General features: G+C 17.0%; 5 protein-coding genes across 5 annotated transcripts; 3 read left to right on the top strand and 2 right to left on the bottom strand.

Moving 5' to 3' along the window:
• Positions 1 to 313: 313 nt before the first annotated feature.
• On the top strand, positions 314 to 1,381 carry PGAL8A_00241900 (conserved Plasmodium protein, unknown function; the record flags this gene model as incomplete). The annotated part of the gene is made up of 1 exon (XM_028671153.1): positions 314 to 1,381. One exon carries the CDS (start codon positions 314 to 316, stop codon positions 1,379 to 1,381), a length of 1,068 nt encoding a protein of 355 aa, XP_028527834.1.
• Positions 1,382 to 2,475: 1,094 nt separating this feature from the next.
• Positions 2,476 to 7,937, bottom strand: PGAL8A_00241800 (conserved Plasmodium protein, unknown function; the record flags this gene model as incomplete). The annotated part of the gene is made up of 4 exons (XM_028671152.1): positions 2,476 to 3,264; positions 3,423 to 3,741; positions 3,868 to 3,937; positions 4,055 to 7,937. 4 exons carry the CDS (start codon positions 7,935 to 7,937, stop codon positions 2,476 to 2,478), a joined length of 5,061 nt encoding a protein of 1,686 aa, XP_028527833.1.
• Positions 7,938 to 11,494: 3,557 nt separating this feature from the next.
• On the bottom strand, positions 11,495 to 14,377 carry PGAL8A_00241700 (AMP deaminase, putative; the record flags this gene model as incomplete). Its single annotated transcript, XM_028671151.1, has 8 exons — positions 11,495 to 11,564; positions 11,638 to 11,751; positions 11,854 to 11,915; positions 12,012 to 12,130; positions 12,247 to 12,425; positions 12,556 to 13,621; positions 13,758 to 14,007; positions 14,156 to 14,377. The coding sequence occupies 8 exons, from the start codon at positions 14,375 to 14,377 to the stop codon at positions 11,495 to 11,497; spliced, it is 2,082 nt and encodes a 693-aa protein (XP_028527832.1).
• Positions 14,378 to 17,678: 3,301 nt separating this feature from the next.
• On the top strand, positions 17,679 to 19,196 carry PGAL8A_00241600 (chromatin assembly factor 1 subunit, putative; the record flags this gene model as incomplete). The annotated part of the gene is made up of 1 exon (XM_028671150.1): positions 17,679 to 19,196. One exon carries the CDS (start codon positions 17,679 to 17,681, stop codon positions 19,194 to 19,196), a length of 1,518 nt encoding a protein of 505 aa, XP_028527831.1.
• A 1,309-nt stretch (positions 19,197 to 20,505) lies between these two features.
• Positions 20,506 to 21,603, top strand: PGAL8A_00241500 (conserved Plasmodium protein, unknown function; the record flags this gene model as incomplete). The annotated part of the gene is made up of 2 exons (XM_028671149.1): positions 20,506 to 20,773; positions 21,080 to 21,603. The coding sequence occupies 2 exons, from the start codon at positions 20,506 to 20,508 to the stop codon at positions 21,601 to 21,603; spliced, it is 792 nt and encodes a 263-aa protein (XP_028527830.1).
• Positions 21,604 to 23,433: the final 1,830 nt, after the last annotated feature.

Raw genomic sequence — 23,433 nt, 5'->3', positions numbered from 1 at the left:
TATATATAGATAGAGAGCTTAATTTTATGCGTGCAGTATTCAAATTTAGTTGCATACATAAAAAAAAAATTTTAATTTCACTTGATTTTCATAAATTATATATATATATATATATAAACATTATTATATGCGTGCATAATTATAAAAAAAAAATTATAATTTTTTCTTTTTGCTGCATAGTTATAATAATTGCTTTGTTTTGTTTTACCTTGTTTTATTTTTTTTTTTTTTTTTTTTTTTTTTTTTTTTTTTTTTTTTTTTTTTTTTTTTTTTTTTTTTTTTTTCCTATTAAATAGCAATGATATTTTGAATTATGGGATTCTTAGTAAAAAATGAGAAGGTCATTAATGAAAACAGTGAAGGAATAAATAATGAAAATAAAATAAATGAGAAATATTTGGATAGCAATGGAAAAAAAAATTTTCTTTATACCTTTTATGATATAAATAAAAAAGAAAATGATAACAATATCTATACATGTAAAAATTTAAGTAGTAGCAATATTTTAACTAATCAAATAAATAATATAAATAGCAGAAATAATAATTATAGTTCAGAAGGATACATAGATAATTTAAATAATATGAATAATGAAGAATTATTGACAAATAAAATTAATTTTAATGATAACAAAAACAATTCATGTATAAATGAAAATAATTTATATAATGGAAATGATAATTCATTCATAAATAATAATAATTTAAATAAATCAAATAATTTTTTTTTAAATGTAAAAAATGATTCATTAATGAACGATGTTTTAAATAATTCAAACTGTTCATATTTAAATGAAAGAAATTCAAATAAAATAAATAATGAAGATGTTTTAAATGATAATAACTTAAAGGAAGTTTGTCAGAATTCATTTATAAATGAAAAAAAATTAGATAAAATAAATAAAGAAAATAGTATAGATAAAATTAAAAATATACAAAGATTATATAATAATTCACATAAAGTAAGTAATGGTTATTTTAATTCGAATAAAAATAATTTGATTAAATTAAATAGTTCATATATAAATGAACAAAATTTAATAAATGAAGATATTGACTTAAATAAAAATTGTGTGAAACAATTTAATAATAGTGCTACAAAAAAAGACATTATTAAAAGTGATTTTGATCAAAGTAATGAATATAATTTTTTAGAAATAAACAATGAAGAGCAAAACGAGGTTATAAAAAAAAAAATAAAAAAAAAAATAAACGAAAACGATTATTTATTTCATGCTATTAATGAACTTTTGGAAGTTGGATTAAAAAATGAGTGTATACCATTATTTGAAAGACTTCAGCAAAATCTCTTTTTTTTAGTAATGCTTGCAAATATTCCGAATGAAAAGTTTGATGATATAGAAGGTAGTTCTGATTATTAATTTATAAAAATAATAATAACAGTGATGTTAATAGTAAATTATTTAAGACAATAGTAATTAAAAAAGAAATTTCATTTTTTTAATTTTTCTTATATATCTTATATATATATATATGTTTATATATTTTTTATTTTTATTTTTTTTTTTTTTTTTTTTTTTTTTTTTTTTTTTTTTTTTTTTTTTTTTTTGTAATATATGTAAATTGAGGTTCATTTAAAGATCTTTAATGTGAATTTTTATTTAAATTTTTTTTTTCTTTTTTATTTTTATAAATACATTTAATAATTATATTTTTAAAAATAACTTTTATTGTATTACTTATTTTTGTCAAATTAAAAACTATTAATTTTAAAAGATCTACATTATTTTTAAAAAAAAAAAAAAAAAACATAACATATATTACATAATGGAGAAGAATCTTAATAATAAATTTTTTTGAATTTGAATATAATATTAATAATGTAATTTTTTTAATGTTTAGTTTGAAAAGTGAAATTTCAAAAAAAAAGATTTAAAAAAAAAAAATTAAAAATTATTAAAAAAATATTAAAGCAAAATTTTAAAAAAATAATCAAATGCATTTTATGAAAAAGGTGAACAAAATGAGAAATAATCAAATAAAATGAATATATTTTGCTAAAAAAACATTAATTCATTTAATTTTTATAACATATTCATTAACTGTAACTCATAAAAGCGAACTAAATTTATTTTGACACCAACCACTTTATTTTTGCTCTTTACAAAAATTTTAATTTTTCATTTTTTTTTTTTTTTTTTAAATCAAAAATAAAATTATAATGTAAAATCTCGTAAATTCTTTATATATATATATTTATTTATATAATTTATATCTCAATAATGTTATAAATACTAGTAAAACTTAAATCATATAAAACAAATAACTTTATAACATCATATAAAATTAATTTATATATGTATAAAACAATGTGTTTGTATATACATATATGTATATATATATAAATATATATAAATTCTAATAAATAACTACCAATAACATTTGCTTCCATAAATATGTATATTAATATTAACATTTCACATTTATAGATTTATTATTATTTTTTTTAATAACTTTAAAAATTTGACTCTGGATGTGTATTATAATGATCAAAGTTTTTTGAATAGTTCGTATCGGAATCATTCTGTACATTATTCATATTAAAATTCTGATAATTTTGAAATGGAATATTATTAATAAGAGGATAATCCATGTTATTATATGTATTATTTTGATTATATAATAGTCTTGTATTCAAATTGTTTAAATCGTTCATTTCTGCTTTTGGTGAATTAAAATTATAAGGTATAATTTTATTATTTATTGACTCTGATACATTAGGTTTCGCTTTTTTATCAAGAAGAACGTTCCTTTGCGAATAATCGTCTTCTACTTTTGTATAATTAGATGCGTTATTAATAGAATCAAAACTATAATTATTTTTATAAGAATTCTTAATATATGTTGCAAAATTTTTATTAATGTTATCTAAGTATGAGCAAAATAATAAATGTCTATGCATGTTATTTTTATCCAGAAATTCATAACTAACTTGCGATGCCTCATCAGCTATTGCTTCCCAATAATGCCAAACTGTTTTAGGAATTCTAACTTTTAGGTTAACTTTTCCATAGCTTTTCTGAGGTACATTGCATCGCAAATATGCAAACCCTTGATCATATAAATTTCGTAAGTTTACATCGTATGAATCTGAATTATTATAAATCTCATGCAACGTATATTTCTTCGCTTGAATTAACAAATTATCTCCCCAATCTACTAAAAATTCACATTCTAGTGTAAACAGATCTCTTAAAACCATTCCACCCAACTTGTTAAATGTTATTTTTATGAAACAAAAATTCTAAAAAAAAAAAAAAAAAAAAAAAAGTTAAAATAATGAAGAAAAAAAATACATAGAAAAAATCAATAAAATATTTAATCATATTGTAAAAATAGAATTAATTTTAAGTAATTTTTCATTTTTTAATGTTTTTTTTTTTTTTTTTTTTTTTTTTTTACTTTAGAATAATTTTCGTCAGCAAAACCATTGCTTGGATATATAGCAGATATTTCAAAATATGGTTCATCTAGTTCATTTTTCATTGTAGGAAGTAAAATATTATTATCATCAAGAACTAATATATCTAATTCCAAGCAGTTGTTTCCTTTCGTTTTTTTGGGTTCTTTGTTCATACAGTTTTCTTCATAATATTTTAACTCTTCATTAACAAAATCAGTAGCTTTTTTAATTAATTCCTGATTATATAATATCAATGCTCTATCTAATAATACTTGTTCGTTATTATTATCTATATTTGTAATTCGTGGATCGAAAAAACTAAAAAAAAAAAAAAAAAAAAAAAAAAAATTAGCTAGCTGGAATAAATTATGAACAGTACATTAATAACTACAGATAAATATTTAAAAAAAAAAAAAAAATGAAATTTTTTCTTAATTTTCTTACTCATTTCTAACTGAGTTATAGTAATGTAATTCTGGAATTCCTAATCTCCACATTACTTCTTTCCAACAATCTTTAAAAAAAAAAAAAAAAAGAAAGAAAATAATAAATATGAAATTATTATATATATATATATGTAAAAGATACACATATATAAAATTATGAATATATATATAGATAATATAATTACTTATATTTCTTTGGTAATGCTCTGTTGCAAATTTTTGTTTTAAAATATGTCTTCCACATGCACGACATAATGTTCTTTCACTTTGTCTGTAATAAAAATCAATTCTTATATCTCCTATAAATTGATCTCCTCTCGTAACAGTTCTAATTTTTATCATATCAGTTAATGGAAATTCCCACAATTTTTCAAATAATTCATCAACCAACAAAACCGTTTTAAAACCAGTTACTCTTTGATTTATTGGTCGAATATTTTTATAAAGTTCACTTGGTAGATCTTCTATTTTATATGTTTTCCAATTTGCTCCACTTTTTAAAACAGTTAAATTCTTTAAATATTCTTTTATTTCTTTATAATTTAAATAAGTATAATTATGTGACTTTTTAGGAATAACAAAATTCTTATACAAGAAACTAGTTGTATTTTCTTTAATTATATCTCCATATACCTTTACAATTTCATCATTTTTTTTATTTAAAAAATTTTTTTTTCGTCTTCTTCCTTTATCCTTTATCTCAGTCTTTTGTATATTCTTATTTTTTATTTTTATTTTTGATTCCATGTTAGTACTATTTTCATTGGATGAACTCGTAAAATTAGAATTGTTTATGATATTTTCACTCATACTTTTCACGGCATCAACATCATTTGAAGGTAACCTTAGAGTAGTTTCATTATTTTCAGTTGATAATTCATCTTTAATATCTTCCTCATTCAATTCATTATTATCGTCAGCAAAACTTTCTAATTCTTTAACCTCTAATTCATTTATTTCATCAGTGTCATTTCCATTCCATTCCTTTATCTCATCTTTAACATAATAATTATTTATTTCTTCATCATAATTACATTCAGTAATTTCATCTTTGTTAACATTAAAATTATTTAATTCATCATTCTCTTCTATTTTTTCAAAGTGTTCATTATTATCTTCAAGAATATTTTGTTCATTAAAGTTGCCTTCTGTCTCCTTAAAACTGTCTTTATTTTCATTATATACTTTATTATATTGAAATTTATCATTTAAATTATTTATATCACATTTTTTTTCGTAGTCACACCCTTTAATTTTTTCTTTATATTCTACCTTTTCATCTATTATATTATAATCATAATTTTTCTTGTCGTATTCATTTTTTTCATTATTGAATATTGTCAATGAATGCTTCTCTAAACTACTTACTTCTTCATTTACTGAATTAAAATTATTATTATTAATATTATTATTATTATTATTATTATCATTATTATTATCATTATTATTATCATTATTATTATCATTATTATTATTATTATTATTATTATCATTATCATTATTATTATCACTATTATTATTGTTATTGTTATTATTAATATTATTATTATTATTATTGTTATAATTATTATTATTGTTACTATTAATATTATAATTACTATTATTATTATAATTACTATTATTATTATTATTAATATTATTACTATTATTATTATCATTATTGCATTCAAAATTTTTTTCATTATTAAAATCATAAATGTTTTGCTCTTTTACAATATTACAACCGTTTTCTTGTAGAAATCTCTTCCTAAAAATTAAAAAAACTTTCTTATAACAATCAAAATATTTTGTTTTAATTTGCTTATTTTTTAAAATGTTATCATAGCATGTTGTTATACAATATCCATCATTAATAGAACCATCAATCATATATATATCATTTTTAAAAAAATCTTCATAAATATCTTCTTCATTTGTTATTCCACCTTTCACATTATATAAAATATTTTTTTTTTTATTATTCGTATTACAAATAGAACTTATAAAATAATCATAATTAAAATCTAATTTTTGTATATTGCTGTTAATTTTTTTCTTTAATTTTTTCTTATTTAATACTTTAAAGTAATGTAAGTAACTTAAAACATTCATCTTTTCTACATTTTCCTTTGGTAAAAGGTAGTTACAATAATTTTCAAAAGTTAAATCGTCATCACTTAAATATTTACAAAAAAATTTATTATCACAAAAATTTACATTTTTCTTCTCTTTTCTTTTCATATTTTTAAATATACAATTGTCATCACTGTTATAACCTAATTTTTCATTGCTCAAATTTCTTGTAACCCTACTACCTAAATTGTTACTATAAGTATAATTATTATCTAATTTGTATGAATCATAATTATTTACGTTCATATTATTTCCTTTTTTCAAGGAATAATTTCTGTTGTATATGTTGTTAAAGTTTAATTTTTGATTAACATTAGTTGTATTATTTGAAGAACTTAAATTTTTTTTTTTTTCAATATTTATTTTACTTTTCTTTTTAATTTTCTTCTTTTTTTCATTTTTATTTTTTGAAGTTCTATTTAATTTATTGTTATTATTTTTATAATATTTCGTTGTATTTATATAATTTGAGAATTTACTTTTATAATATTCCATATTTTTATTTAATTTATACAAAACATTCCTTTTTATATAACTGTTGTAAAATTCTATGTTTTTTTTTCTAACACTTGAACTAAAATTATAACTTCTAACACCTGAATAAAATACATTTAAATTATACTTATCCTTCACTTTATTAAGAAATTTGACTTTCTTAATATTCCTTAATTTTTGTATTTTTTTTGTTTTTTTTTTCTTTTTTAATTCATTCTTGCTATTTAAATTAATAAATTCATAATTTTCTTTTATTATTTTTTCTTCTTTAATAAATTGATTGATTTCATAAATATTATTATTTTCATTATTTTTACTATTATCATGTTGTTTCATCATATAACTCTTATTTTCATTTAATCCACTACTACTAGATAATGAACACTCATAAGACTTTTTGCTTCCTTCACATAATTTTATATTTTCATTGCTATTAATATTTTTAAATTCTCCCTTTCCTTCATTTGAATTATTTATTTTTTTTATATTTTCAAAAAATTCATTAACATTATTATTGTGGGAAATACTTTCACTATTTTTACTATCAATTTTATAGTACAAATTTATTATACTACTACTGTTTCCTCTATCTTCATTTTGCTTTTCATGGAATTTTTCACCATTTTTAAAATTGTTATTATTTTGACATTTTGTACTACTTAAACCATTCACTTCATTATTATTATTACTTTTTGTTGTATTAATTTTATTTATATTATTAGCAGTACTAGTGTTATTTTTACTATTATTACTATCATAATTATTAGTATAATTCGTATTAAAATTATTATTTGCAATAGTAATATTTGTTCTAACTTCATCCTCAATTTTATTGTAGTGATAAACATGGATATCATTTACCTTAATCTCACTCGATTTAAAAATCTCACTGGTATCATTTATGTTATTACATACAACGTTATATTTATTATAATAATTTTTATATTTAAAAATATCACATATGTTAGCATTTCTCTTTCTTATATTATGTTCACTATATCTTGAATTGAATGATTGAATACTTAAACTTTTATCTATATGTTTATTTAATAAAATATCCGAGTTTTCATTTATTTTATTTTTATATTCATAACGACTTGTAATAAGCTCACAATCGTTATTTTTTATTCCTATTTCTTCAAAATTTACATTTATTTTTACACTATTTTTTAAATTTGATTCAAAATTGTTTACACTTTCTTCTATATTACTTGTATTGATATTTTTTTGATTGTAACAATTTAAAATATTTAAGTCATTTTTAATTTTAAATTTAAAATTTAATATTTCATTATTTTCATGACTAAATGATTCATAATATGATTTTAATTTTGTACTTATATCATATATTTCATTTAAATTTTCATCTTTTAAAACACCTTTGTCATGAATGTTGTTAAAAGATGAATTTTTTTGTGGTGATTTTGCTGTATATGATGAATTAAAAGAAATATTTTCCATTTTGTTTATAATAATTATTATTTTATGTCCATTATTTCTTTTATTTTTTCTCTTTCTTTTCCTTTATATATATATATATATATATATTTATATTTTAAAAAAAATATATAAAAACAAATTAAAAAAAAAAAAATAAATAAAAATAAATTTTAAATAAAAATGAAATAAGATATAAACTGTAAATAATTATAATTATTTAAAAATAATAAAATACATAATGGTGTATTTTTTTTCTTTTTTTTTTTTATGTATACTTAATAAACTATAATAAAAAAAGGATATCATCAAAATGTTCCTTTTTTATTTTATGTTTATAAACACACATATATATATATATATATATATAATATATATAAATTTTTTTTTTAAATTATGCAATTAATTATATTTGCAAATTATAAACTGAACAAAATTCTATACTAACTCTTACAATAAAAAAAATTTTGTAAAAAAGATTCAATGAAAAAGAAAATTTAAAAAAAATAAAGAACATAGATATATATGTAGTACATATATACATTCACTTATTTTTTTTTTTTTTTTATAAAATTATATTTCTATAAAAAAACAAAATAATTAAATTCTAAGTGTAGAATAAAATTCTTTTTATTCTTAATGTCACTAATTAAAATATATTTATAAAATATATTTAAAAATTAAGTAAAAGATAATACACATCTATATAAAAAATTTTACATAAGTAAATTATTCTATAAAATATTATGCAAAACAAAAAAAAAAAAAAATACACCACAATATATTTTAATTTTCTTTTTAAATATATAAAAAAAAAATTATATATATTATTAAAATATAAAAAAGGTTTCGATTTAAAGTATTATATTTAAAAACTAAAAAGTTAATTAAAAAAAAAAAAAAAAAAAAAAAAAAGTTATAAAAATATACACAATTTAGTAATACAATATTAAATACTAAAAATCTTCATTTTCTTGAAATGGTTAATAACTTCACCTATTTTTCATGTCACACATTTACATAAATGTTGAAAATATATAAAATAAAAAAAAAAAATAATAAATTAAAACATTTATCTAAATAGCGTTACATAGAACAAAACCATTAAAAAGAAAAATTAAAAAAAAAAAAAGGAAAAAATTTAAAAAAAAAAAAAAAAGAATATGATATAAATAATCAATGTATTCTCTGAAAAATATATTTAAAAAAATATCATAATTTAATATATAATTTTATTTATAGCTAATAAAAATCATTGTTATTAAAAAAAAAAAATTAAAAAGCTAAATGTTATTTAATTTACATTTATATTCATTGTAAAAAAAAAAAAAAAATATATGTATATATATATAAATTAAAAAAAATTAAATTAATGATAGTATGTGAGAAACATGTAAAAAATTATATGAAAAAAAATATTTTTTTTTTTTTTTTTTGTTCTTTCATGTTTTTTCACTATAACTTTACGTTTCTATATTATACGTTTGTATATAATATATATATAACTTAAGTATATAATTACATATATTTCATTTAAATGTAAATAAAAGGATGTATATATCATTATATATTTATATTTACATCTAGATAAAAGAGTGACGAACAAAATATATGAATCATAAATAGCAAATAGAGCTTTATGTGAAATAAAAACATACTATGGTAATTATGGTCGATAAAAAAAAAAAAATATAAAATAATATATTTTAAAAAAAAAAAAAAAAAATGTAAATATTTATTCCACTTATTCTTACTTTGTATATTTGCTACATAATTTTACCTTTTTTTTTTTTTTTTTATCTTTATAATTTTAATTTTTCATTTTTTTCATATTTTAAAAAAAAAATTTTATTAAAAAAAATAAAACTTTAATTATTTTATAAACAAATGCTAGATATAGTTTTCTGCTTTCAAGAAAAATTTCTTACAAAGAATTCAGTGATTTTATGCATGCAAAATAAAATGCATGCTTTAAATTACAAAAACAAGCAAACTGTTTTTCAAATGAAAAATTTTAAAAAAGATTTAAAATTAAAATTGTTTCAGAATTTTTTATAAATTATTTCAAATTAATACACTTCTAATTCTAAAGTGTTTTTTTTTATTTCGTAGAGATTATTTCTGTAAGCATTGCATGCAACAGATTTTTACATATATATAAATATACATATATAAATATATACATATATAAATATATACATATATAAATATACATATATATAAATATATATATACAATAAAAAACAAATTAAAAAAAATTATATATTGCTCGATATAATAATATGTATTAATAATTTTATAACATAAAAAAGCTACAAATTATTTTTATTTTAATATTCTATCTTATAATAACAAAAAGCTATGTAATAAATAATTCTTATTAGAAAAAATAATTGATAGTTGATATTCAGAATATAGTTAATTTATGTTCATATTTTTTATTTTATTTTTATTCTATAATTGTATTATTTATAAATTTTTTATATTCTTTTTTTTTTTTTTTTTTTTTTTTTTTTTTAATATAAATTTAATATGAAGTTTTTTTTTTTTAAAATTCTTTACGGTGAAGTCTAAACGTTACAAATATTTATAGACATACATATATTTTATAGAATTTTTCTACATTTAATTTTAAAGAGATAATTAAATTTCTTAATTTGTATTTTTATTCTTTTTTTTTTCAATCCACTCAAGATTAAATTGTATTGTTTTTTTTTTTTATTTTTATCAAAATCTTATAAACGAATAAACAGTTTGAAATATATTATATCTTAATAAATATTTAATAAATTTTTTATTAATGTCATATTGAGAAGCAACATTATTTTAATATTTTTTTTTTTTTTATTTTATTTTTAAATTTTTTCCTATAAAAATTAAAAAATTATATTCTGAGGATTCATTTTTTTTTTTTTTTTTTTTCACATGGGTTATGTAAAGTGTTTGCTTACATAGTTTTCTATTTGATTTCGTTATTAACAAAATAGTTAATAATAAGAATTTTAAAAAAAAAAAAAACCAACAAATTTTCTTCTACATAATAATTCATTATTATTCTATAATTGTTTATATTCTTAAAAATTTGAACATATTCATGTTTACTTATTTTAACAAAAATAATCATAAAGAGAAAAAAAAAAAAAAAAAAACCTAAAATAAAAGAAGAAAAAACAAATTTTATATATTGTTTAAAAATGTAAAAAAAAGTTATAAATAAAATCAACAATATTTATCAAAAAAAAAAAAAAAAAATATATCATAACGACTGCTTCTTAAAAGAAACAGCTACATATCCAGTCATAAAAAAAAAAAAGAAAAAAAATGAAGAAAGCTTAATAAGTTACACATTGTTAAAAAATACTAAATTATATGCTTTTACAATTTAAAATAACAAATATATAATAACAATTTAACAGATATTAAAAGAAAAATTATTGATAAGTAATTTTTTGTAATACAAACAAAAATAAATTGGTATTTTAATGATATATTCATTAATTTAAAAAAAAAAAAAAAAAAAAAAAAAAAAAATACGTTTAAATGAAAATTAAATTGCTTATAATAATAAAAATAATTTCAATTTATAATAATTTTTCTGTAAAATTAACAAGTCTCTTGATGTTCTTATTTTCTTCTTCTAATGTATTTTTCCTATAAAATAAAGATGAAAAATGTTTATATATATATATATATATATATTTATATATATGTATATAATTATTACCTATATATCATTCTAGTATTAGCTATATTCGTTTTTTCTGGATTATTATGAAAATTTAAAGATTCATCTAAATGGACCCCTAACCAATGTTTTTTAAAAGCTGGTTCAAATCCACTAGGAAAAAAAAAAAAAAAAAAAAAAAAAATTCAATTTTAATTATTTTTAACATATTTTCCTACTATATATTATGCATAAATATAAAAAATTATATTTAACCTCTGAATGACTGAATTTCTTGCAATTTCACTTAAATCTACAGTACTTAACTTCCACATATGCTAAAAAAAAATAAAAAAAAATAGGATAGACATATATATATTTATATTAAAAATATATAATAATAATTATATATATATATATATATATATAATTACTGCACATATAGAATATTCCTCTAATAATGGTTCATCTGTGAAATGAAACATTAAAGGATCGTCTGTTGATAAAGATACATTCAAACCTATTTTAAAAAAGTTTTTAAAAGGATTTTTTTCTATAAAAAAAAAAAAAAAATTAAATATATTATATTAAAAATTCTTATAAGAGGAAAAACTAGGTAAAAAAAAATCTAATTTTGTAAGGAAAAAAAAAAAAAAAAAAATTCTTTACCTATTTGCAAAAATAAGGCATTATTTGATAAAGGAGAAATTGCTAATCCAATCTGCTTTAGATAATATAAGTATAATAAAACAGGAGATTTTCTTAAATTTATTCCATGATTTATTTTATCAGCTAATAAAAACATAGTGGCTAAATGACTTATGTTTCCTGTTTCACCACAATGCGGTCTAAAAATATTACAAATATAAAGAAATATTCATTTAAATGTAAGATAAAAAAAAAAAAAAAAAAAACAGTTTTTAATACCATTAAATAATTTTTTTTCATTATCATAATTTAAGTTTTTTATCTTTTAACCTGAATGCCAATGGTCTTAATTTTCTGAGAACCATAAATTCATTTAATGTTCTAATATTTGCATACATATAATATGCGTAATAAGAATAAGGTGGATTATTATCACTAGTATAATTATCAGGTGTTGGTAATTCACCCCCTTTCACTGTATATTTTGAAACAACAGATTCATCATCCACACTATCCCATGCAACTACTTGATGTAAAAAAGTAAAAATTTCTTTGTTTTCTTCTGGATTTTTTACTGCTTCAAAACATGGTTCAAAAACATTTCTTAAAAAATCACCAAATGTATTAATTAATTTCATTTTTTTATATATATGATATAATCTTGGTACTTGAATAACCCATCGTACTCTTATACTACTTAATTTATTAACTAAAACCCACTTTGCTAATTTCAACCATTCATTTTTATTTTTACCATAAATAGATATACGCCATTCTACATGTTGATATTTAGAATTCTCTAATTTTTCTATTTCTTGTTTTGTAATTTCTGCTAAATATCTACCTTCTATATAATTGTCTGTTTTTAAAAAAATATCTCTTAATAACTTTTGACCAAATGGATTATATTTTTGATTAAATAGATCAAATCTATGAAAACAATTTCCTAATGCATTAACTGCTAAACTATCAACTGTGGCTTCATAAGCGGAACTTTTTAACTCTTTATCAAAAATTTGTTTTAAAGTCATTTTTTCTCCTTCTTCATTTACATAAACTATTGTATTTGGTTCTGTTTTATACTTTTCTCTTATAAATCTTAATAATACTTTTTGTTGCATACATGCAGAATGATGAACATGTGTATCTACTTTTCTTATATTATAAAAATCACGATGTTTTATATTTTTTGCCTCTCCTAATTCTAAAGATCCATTAAACATAATATGAAAATCAAATTTTTGTTCTAAGTACTTTAATCTCTGATAACAAAAACTTTTACATGCGGGATCCTGTACAGCTACCATTATTAATTGAATAGATGATAAATATTCTTCAGTTGATTTTATAGATTTATGTCCTTTTAATTTATTTGATTCATTGCATTCTTCTTTACCTAAAAAAAAAGAAATATTTTGATATTACGATTTATATAATAATATATATAATAATATATAGAAAAATGCATATTAAAAGAAATCTTTTAAATACTCAAAAATTTTTATAATAATGTGATATTTTTTTTATATTACTTATAGGTCCTTGGTCAATATCTGGATCCCAATGAACAAAAAAAATACCATCAACAAAATTAATAAAAGCATTACATTTTTTTAAAATGGTAACATTATAAGGATTATAAATAGGCTCAGCAGATTCAAATTGATCTGGATGTTTTTTTTTGTAACATTCTGATACTACCGCATCTTCAATCACTGATGTATCAATATCAGTAAAATTTTTTATATACTCATCTCTTAAATTACAAATTTTTAACAATTTCTATAATAAATATATATATATATATATATATATATATATATATATATATATATATATATATATATATATATATATATCTATATATATTAATAAAAAATACTTTTTCAAAATATTTATTACAATAATACATGTATTAATAAAAAAACACCTGAGCAACTTCTAGTTCTTCTCTAGGTATATTTCCAGTTGATGATAATGTAAAACTAAAACGGTTAAAAGATTGTAAATCTGGTAGATCCTTATTTATTAATGTATTTTCATATTTCATTGATGCATTTGATGAAGCCTTTACTATTGTCTCATATAAAAAATTCCATCCTTTATTTTTATTTGATAGGCATTCATTTAAATCATTATTCGATCCTATCATTATTATATAATTCAAAAAAAAAAATATATATATTTTTCTTCTGTTTAAAATTAAAATATAACTTGAAATATTAAACAAAAAAAACAGAATAAAAATACAAATTGTTCATAATATACTTTTTTTTTTTTTTTTTTTTTTTTTTTCTTTTATATCAAAATAAAATATTCTGCATCAGTCTATAAGAAATAATTCTTTTTCTTTTTTATTATATTTTTTTTTTTAAAAATATATTACTTTTATTTGATTTATTTATTTATTTATTTATTTATTTATTTATTTATTATTATTATTATTATTATTATTATTATTATTATTATTATTCTGAATAACTAATCCAACTTATTTTAATCATTTTTTTTCTTCAATGTATCATTTTTTCTTATTTGAATATATTTGTAATTTTTATGAATTTGTAAATATAAATATTGTATAATTTCTTTTTCAATTTCTTATTTTATCTTATTTTTAATTTTTCAAGGTCTTTTTTTATTTATAATTTTATGTATAACACATATATATATATATATATATATATATATATATATATATATATTTAAATAATCTCACTAATTTTTTTGAATAAAAAATGTGTATAACATTAAAATGTAGTAAGGTTACAATCGTTTAATTTTATTTTACTGAAACTTTTTCCATACTTTTTTTTTTTTTTATTTTTCTTTATAAAAACAAAATAAAATTGAAAAACATACAAAAAAAACTTATTTATATAAAAATGCATGCTCAATGTTTAATTTTTATTAATTTTTTTTTTTTTTTTTTGTGTATGCATTTTTTTCAAAAATTAATTTAACACAATAATAAAATACTTTATATAGAAAAATATCATTTATGAATAACATAAAAAATAAATAAAAATAATATGAAATACTTATTTATTATATTTGTTAAATACACATTTAACTGAATATATATAAATCAAAAAAGAATAAATCGCCAAGTAGAAAAAACAAGTTAAATATATATGGTGTAAAATACTTAATTTTGCACCTATAGATATTTTTATATCATATATGGTTTCTATAATAATATTTATTTTAATCAAAAAAACTAAAGTAAGAATATTACATGAATTTTTTTTTTTCATTTATTTTTCTTTGTGTAATTTCATATTTAAGTAAGTATATATTGTTATTAAATACATGTCTTTTTCTTTATGATAATTTAATAAATGTAATCATTTATAGCAAATAATATAGGCAAATAAAAAATATAAGTATTCCTTTGTACTATTTTAAATAATTTTTTTTTTTTTTTGTATAATAAACTCTTTTTCTATTAAATTAAGCTAATATTTTGTTGTGCTTTTATATTTTATTCATATAACTATATTTTTAGAATACTGAACTACCATTTACAATAATTTTTATATAATATATATGATAAATAAAACAAAAAAGTAAAAATTTGTTAAATTATTTAGAAATGTTACTATTACATTTTTTTATTTTATGTACATATATATAAAAGAAGTAATTTATAAAATTAATTTTTAATTTGTTTATGTTTTCTCATTTTTATCATGATATAATTATTAGTTTAACATAATTTTTAATATCCACTTATCGATAAATTTATACAAAATTTTTTCTCCATATTCTCTATGTACATAATTTTTTTTATAAATAAAAAAATATATTTTAAAATTGTAAATTAAAAAGAACCCAAATTAAAAAATTCTTCTTTTTTATTTATTGTAATTTTATTTGTTTTTGTATTTATTTACAGTTTTTTAATTTATTTTTATAAATCTTTTTTTTTAAGTATAAATTGATATTCTTTCTAATTAATTATATTTTTTAACATTTTTATATTGCTAATAATTTTATATATACAAAAAAGGAATTACAATTTTATGTAAAAAATGTAAAAAAGTTAAATATTTTAAGAATAATTAATAGAATAGTAAAAAAAGTTTTAGTAGCATCAGTTATATTTATGTGAAAAAAACAAATCTTGTAAATTTCAAAAAAAAAAGTCATAAAGAACTCAGCAAATTTATATATATTTTATTTATATAAACTCTAGTATTTTCATTTCAAAAAGGAATATTTCAATGCAAAAAAACATTTAACAAATATTTTTTTTTTTAGCTAAATTTTTATATATGCTATCTTTTTATTTAAAATCTAATTTTTATAGAAAAAATTATGGTAAAATTGATATTTTTTTGAAATCAAAATATTTAAGAAAAGTAATTCTATCAAATATAAAAAAGATTTTCATTAAGTGGAATCTTTTTAATTTTAAATTTAAATATAAATTAATTTGGTAGATCTAAAATTTAAATAAACAAAATTATCCTATTTAATTATATACAAGTAAAAAGAGAATTATAAAAAAATAAATTTTATATTCCATTGTTTAAATTCTGATTTTTATCATTTTCTAATTATTCTAAAAAAAAAGATATAATTTTATGAAATCCATAAGATTAATTTTTTATAATTGCATTATTTTTACATGTCTAATGTAAAATACATTTTTTTTTTATATATAAATTGAAAAAAACGCTTTTTAAAAAAATGGCTGACAGTTTTCCACATGACAAAATAAAATTAGGATACTTAATTAAAACATTTAATTACTTTTCAAGATTTTTTTTTAAGCAAAAAAATAAAAAAAAAAAAGTAAAACTAGTATAAAAATGCTATTATTTTTGTTTACATTGAAATGCTTTTCATATATCTATTTTTTGAAGTAATGTAGAAATTAATAAATTAAAAAATACAAATTGTTGATTATTTATATAAATCAAAACGCATATTTTACTATGATTTATTTAAAAATGTATTTAGTTTTATTATGCTCTAATACATTCATACATTTAAATATGTATTAAGTACTATGTATTCTTAAATTAATATTAGTAAAAATATATGATTAAAAAAAAAAAAAAAATATTTATATAAAATTTCATTTTATTAGTATTAAAAAAATAATTTATTATTTTATTTAAAAAAAATTTTTTTTTCTTTTAAATATTATTTATGTATAAATATTAAAATAGATAATAATTATTTTTATTTTTTTTTAATTACACAGCAATTTAAATTTGAAAAGTTCAAAAACAAATTTTTATATTAATATGTATATATTTATTAATTATTAATAACATTTTTGTTATAAATATTTAAAATTTATAACATATTTTTAATTTTATTTTTATCATATATATAAATATATATATATATGTACAATATTAACTGAAATATGTGCTAAAAAAAAAAATAAAATAAATTTTTTACGTTTACATGAAATGAAAGGAGGCATTTTATGAAAGATGGATATAAAGAATGAAAAAAACAAAAGTTATGATTTAAAAGATTCTTATGAATCAAAAACCCCTATAGAAAAAGAAACAAATGAAAACACAAATGTGGACATATTAAATGAAAGATATATAATTTGGAGAAAAAATACCCCATTTTTATACAGTTCTCTCTTAAAAAATAAGTTAGATTGGCCATCATTAACTGTTGAATTTTTAGGAAGTGATAACTCTTTTAAATCAAAAACTAACTATTTTACTAATAAAATTCTTTTAGGAACTCATACATCTAATCAAGATTTCGAATATGTTTATATTGGTGAAATAAAATTTCCATTATATTCTGTTAAGGAAGATGTACTACAATATGAAAACTATAGCGGTTTTATAAGTAGTAAAAAAAAAAAAAAAGCATACCCATTACCATCCTTTGAAATTAAAGCAAAATTATTACACCCTGGAGAAGTTATAAGAGCTACACATTTACCAAGTAATCCTTTTTTTATTGTTACTCAAACAAATAATGGTAATATTCTATTATTTGATTATACAAAGCATCCATCTTTTCCATCGGATGTATCAACATGCTATCCCCAAATGATATTAAAAGGACATAAAAGTGAAGGAAGTGGCTTGTGCTGGAATATCAACAAAGTATATGATAATTACCGAAATCCAAATACTTATAATGAAGAAAATGAAAGTAATATAAATGAAAATAATAGTGGTTTTGGAGAAGTTAATCCCAGTGATTTATTATTAGCATCTTGTTCTGTTGACGGTAGTATATGTTTATGGGATATTAACAAAGGTACAAAATGTAATGATGTTCCAAGAACATATGGTTTAAATAAAAGTGGAAAAATCACAGATTTTAATATAAAAACATATGAAAATACTCCAACTATAGATCCGTTATGCACATGGATCAACAAAAATAAAGAAATTTCGTTAAATGATATTTTTTTTCATCCTAAATTTAATAATGCTCTTGGAGTGTGTGATGATGATGGTTACATGAGTTTATATGATATAAGAAAAAAAAATTTCTTTTCAAAACCGGAAATAAATTTTAAAGATCATAATGAGGCAATGAATACTTTTTCTTTTGATAATTTTTCAGAATACATTTTTTCATGTGGATATAGTGATGGATTAATTTCTATTTGGGATATGAGATACAATAAGGAATCTTTACTTAAAATAAATTATCACACACAAAGTATTAATAGAATTAAATTTTGTATGATGTCATCAGGTATTTTTGGATCTTGTTCAGACGATGGTACTACTTGTATTTGGGACATATCAAGAAATTCAGCTAGCTACGAACAAATAAAAAAATCAGAAGATGACATTTATAATAGTTCCAAAAAAATTCCTAAACAGTTGCTATTTGTTCATGGAGGACATATTGGGAGTGTCTATGACATGGCTTGGGCAAATAGTAACACATTTTTAGTGGCGACTGTTGGAGTTGATAATTCACTACAAGTTTGGCATATGAATGAACAGTTCATATTTCAGTAAACAAATTTTTAAAATTAAAAAAAAAAAAAAAAATAAAGAAAAAATAAAGGGTAAATAAAACAAAACAAATTTAAAGTAAACCATATAATATAAATAACAAAAAATTCTTATTATTACATAAATGTAAAAGAAATTTTACTTAAATAAAAAGAAAGACAAATCATTATATTTGATTAAAATATTTTTAAAATAATATATTTTAATGAAAATATAAAAATGATGAATATATTCAAAAAAAAGTTTCCATTTTAATACTTTGTCTCATATAAATATCAAAAAATTAAAATATAAGATAAAAATCATTAATGAAATAATAAAGTTAGGGAAATATACAATTTTAAAAACTTTTTGTCAATATTATAAAAAGAGAATAGAACTATATTTGTTTATTTTTTTAAATAATCATATAAAATAATACGCAAAAATTTTCAATTCATTATATATAGAGACATCTATATTTTCTCTTCATTCTAAACCGATATATTGATTTAAAATTATTATTATTAATATTTTAATTTTTTTATTTTATTTTTACCTTTATCTTTTTTTTTTTTTTTTTTTTTTTTCTTTTATACCTAATTTCGTAATTTCTTACTAAATAGTATATTAAGAAAATATTCATAGTATCATATTTTATGTTTTAGATTAATATACTAATTATATTTCTTCTTTTTTTTTTTTTTAATATCAATATTAAAATTTTTTTTTTTTTTTTTTTTTTTTTTTTTTTTTTGTTTTAGCAAAAATAATACAATTTTTTTAATTTTTAAATATTTTTTGATATAAAAATAAGATTTAAATAGTTTCTTTTGTAAAATTTTTAATTAGAATAATTAATTATGAATAATATATTTATTCATACATTCTTTTAATAAGAAAAATTATTTATTATAGACAGAAAAATTTATATATTATAATAAAATAATAAACATTAATTGTATTGTGAAAGTATTTTATATAGAAAACTAAACAAGCTTAATGTACTTTATTTTTCCTAATTGAATGCACTAATTTCCAATCTAATATAAGTATATTTTTAAATTTATTTAACCATACACTCATTTTTTCTTTCTCTTTTTATATTATTATATATTTACTTTTCTTTAACATATCAGAAAATACATCTGTTTATTTAATAGAAAAAACTTTTATGAATTATATTTAATGGGTAATGTAAATCATTAAATTATTTTTTGTCTTTTTTTTTAGTACATTTTATTTTTTCTTTTTTATAATTAATAGTATATAATATTAATATATCCCTATTTACTATATATCTATTAAATATTTACTTATTACATTTATTAAGATGACTACAAATGAAAATGAAGAAAAATTAAAAGAAGATTATGATGATATAAAATATGAAAAGCCGGATACCCATAAAAACTTTTGGAAATCATTTGGTTTAGATAGCAAAGCAGGAAAATTACTTTATTATTTATACGGGGACAATAATAAAATTAACCCAAATTTAATAGCTCCTAAAAAATTTGTGAAAAAAGAAAAAGACGTAAAAGAAATAAAAATAGAAAAATCATTTAGAAATCCTCAAATTAATTATCCTTCCTATAAAAGTTATAAAAAAATTCTTATTGAAATTATCCTTAAAATAAGTTTATATAATATTCTATTAAATTATTGTTAAATTAAATGTTTTATTTATTAAATTAGTACAAAATTGTACTATTATTAGTTAAATTTTTAATTAAAATATTTTAAAATAAATTTTAGAAATTATATGCATATCTATAATTAATAAGAATATAAAACATTACATAATAATTATTATATTAATTAAAATTTTTAAAAAAATAGAATAATATAATTTTAATCTAAAAATCTTTTTACATTTATTTTACATTAAAATTGTTTTGTTTCAGAAAAAATAGAAAAAGAAAATCCTATAGATAAAATTCCACATAAAAAGCCTTTGTCTAAAATTTTAGAAGAAACAAAAAATTACGAATCCATAAAAGAACTTCCTATTAAAATAGGAAGGAATAGAGAGGAAGAGAAAAAAAAATTGAATGTGATTTTTCTTGAACAAAAATGCAAAGTTTTACCACCAAGTTGTGCACCATTAGTTTTAACAGAAGAAGAAAAAAAAGAAATAATTAAAAATGCAGAAAAAAGATATTTAGATTTGAGTGAATCTAATAGTAGAGAAGATAAAATTATAGATGCTCTAAAAAATTATAGAACTGAATTAAAAGTAGAATTAAATAAAAAGATAAATGAATTTAAAAACATTATGTGTGATAACAATACAAGTAACAATAAACCGGGAGAAAATACAAGGAGGTTAAATGAATTAGAATATCAAAAAATAAATCTTAAAAATGAAATAGAGCAGTGCAAAAAAAATATAAAAAAAACAGATGATATTTTAAATTCTTTAAAATAATGTTTTTTAGTAATAATAGGAATACTTAAAATATATTTTTTATCCCAGAATGTATATATAATACTCATGTCATTTTTAATAAAATGAAAAATGTATAAATCATACATATTAAAATGATGTTAATAAAAGATATTTTTCTAAATTTATAAATTAATGTTTTCATATATTTAATGGAACTATTTAAACATGTTAAAAAATAAAATATATAGAAATTCTAAAAAAAAATTCTAAATTTATTTAAAAAAAATAATTTTTGCATCTGAAAAAAAAAGAAAAAAATATTATAAAAATGAACTTTAATTCATTTTTTTTTTTACTTTTAAAAATTCATTGAAACTGATACATTATATATATATATTATTTAAAAAAAATATATTAGGAAGTTTTAAGTAAATAAAAGAATTAGAAAAAAATAAAAATTTACAAAATTAAAAGAATGTATTAACTATTTTATGTGACAGTTGTTTTGGTTTATTTACATAGTTTTATCTTTGTCTTTTTCTTTTTTTTTTTTCTTTCTTTTTCTTTTTTTTTTTTTTATATTTTTTTTTTTTTTTTTTTGCTTCATTTATATATTAATTATTTTTACCCTATATATGAATATAAAATTTTTGTGTTCACACATAATTAAAAAATAAAAATAAATAAAATTACTATAATACATAATGATATTAATGTTAAAAATTTTATTTTTACTTATAAAAGTATTTCAACATAAATTTTTTCATTTTTATGTAATGAAAAAAAATTATTATTATTATAATTCTATGAAATAAGGGTTACACTAAAACCTTAAAAATTAATTATAGTTTATTTTTATATATTATTTAATTGTTGCATTTGATTAATACTTTATTAAACTATTATTTTAACCCATATTTTTTAAACCTTCATTTTCTGTTTTATTTTATTTTTATTTTCAACTCCTTAGATAAAAATAATTAATTTTTTTTTTTACGTTTTTCTCACTTTTTATATTCATAATTTCTTTCTTTTAATTATATATTATTATTTAGTACATTAATTAAATAATATTTTGGAGTAGAAAAAAAAATATATGTATATATATATTTTTTTTTTTTTTTTGTAGTAAATTAATGGAAAAAGATCATTGAAATTATTTGTTACACTTTTTTATTTATTTATTTTTAATCAACATATTTAATTTTATATATTTATTTTGTATATATATATATTTGTTGATTTTATTTTTTGTAATAATTTATAAGTTATGTTCTGTTAACATTCTGTTTTAAAACAACAATTAGAGAAAATTTGTATAGTAATTTTTTGTACTTTTTTTTTTTTTTTTTTTTTTTTTTTTTTTTTTTTTTTTTTTTTTTTTTTTTTTTTTTTTTTTCATTTATTTCTTTTTCTTTCTGTCTTTTTTTATGAATTTATTATAGATATAATCTCATTTTTATTATAATTTTAGTTTTTTTTTTTTTTGCTTTATCAATATATTTCATTTTTTTTCTGTAATAATATATATAAATAATATTTATAAACAATAATTTTTTGTCATTCAATCAATATGTATTTCATTTTCCTTACGTGAAGGGATAAACAAAGTAAACAGAAATATTGAAGAAAATTCAGTAAAATTGCACACAAATTATTTTTCAGTTAAACAAAGAAAGAAAAAAATAAACAATATTAAATAAAAGTATTACATTCTATATTACTATTGTAGAATATTCTCTAATCAGTGTTAATTAAAAGAACGAAAAAATAAAATTATTGTGTTGTACTTGATATGCATATTTCATAACATTACGTTAATTAAAATGTGAATGTGTGATCAATCTTTTTTTTTTTTTTTTTTTTTTT

This window comes from Plasmodium gallinaceum (genome assembly GCF_900005855.1).
Source record: "Plasmodium gallinaceum strain 8A genome assembly, contig: PGAL8A_v1_76, whole genome shotgun sequence".
NCBI classification, from domain to species: domain Eukaryota; phylum Apicomplexa; class Aconoidasida; order Haemosporida; family Plasmodiidae; genus Plasmodium; species Plasmodium gallinaceum.
This window is presented reverse-complemented; position numbering and strand designations above follow the sequence as displayed.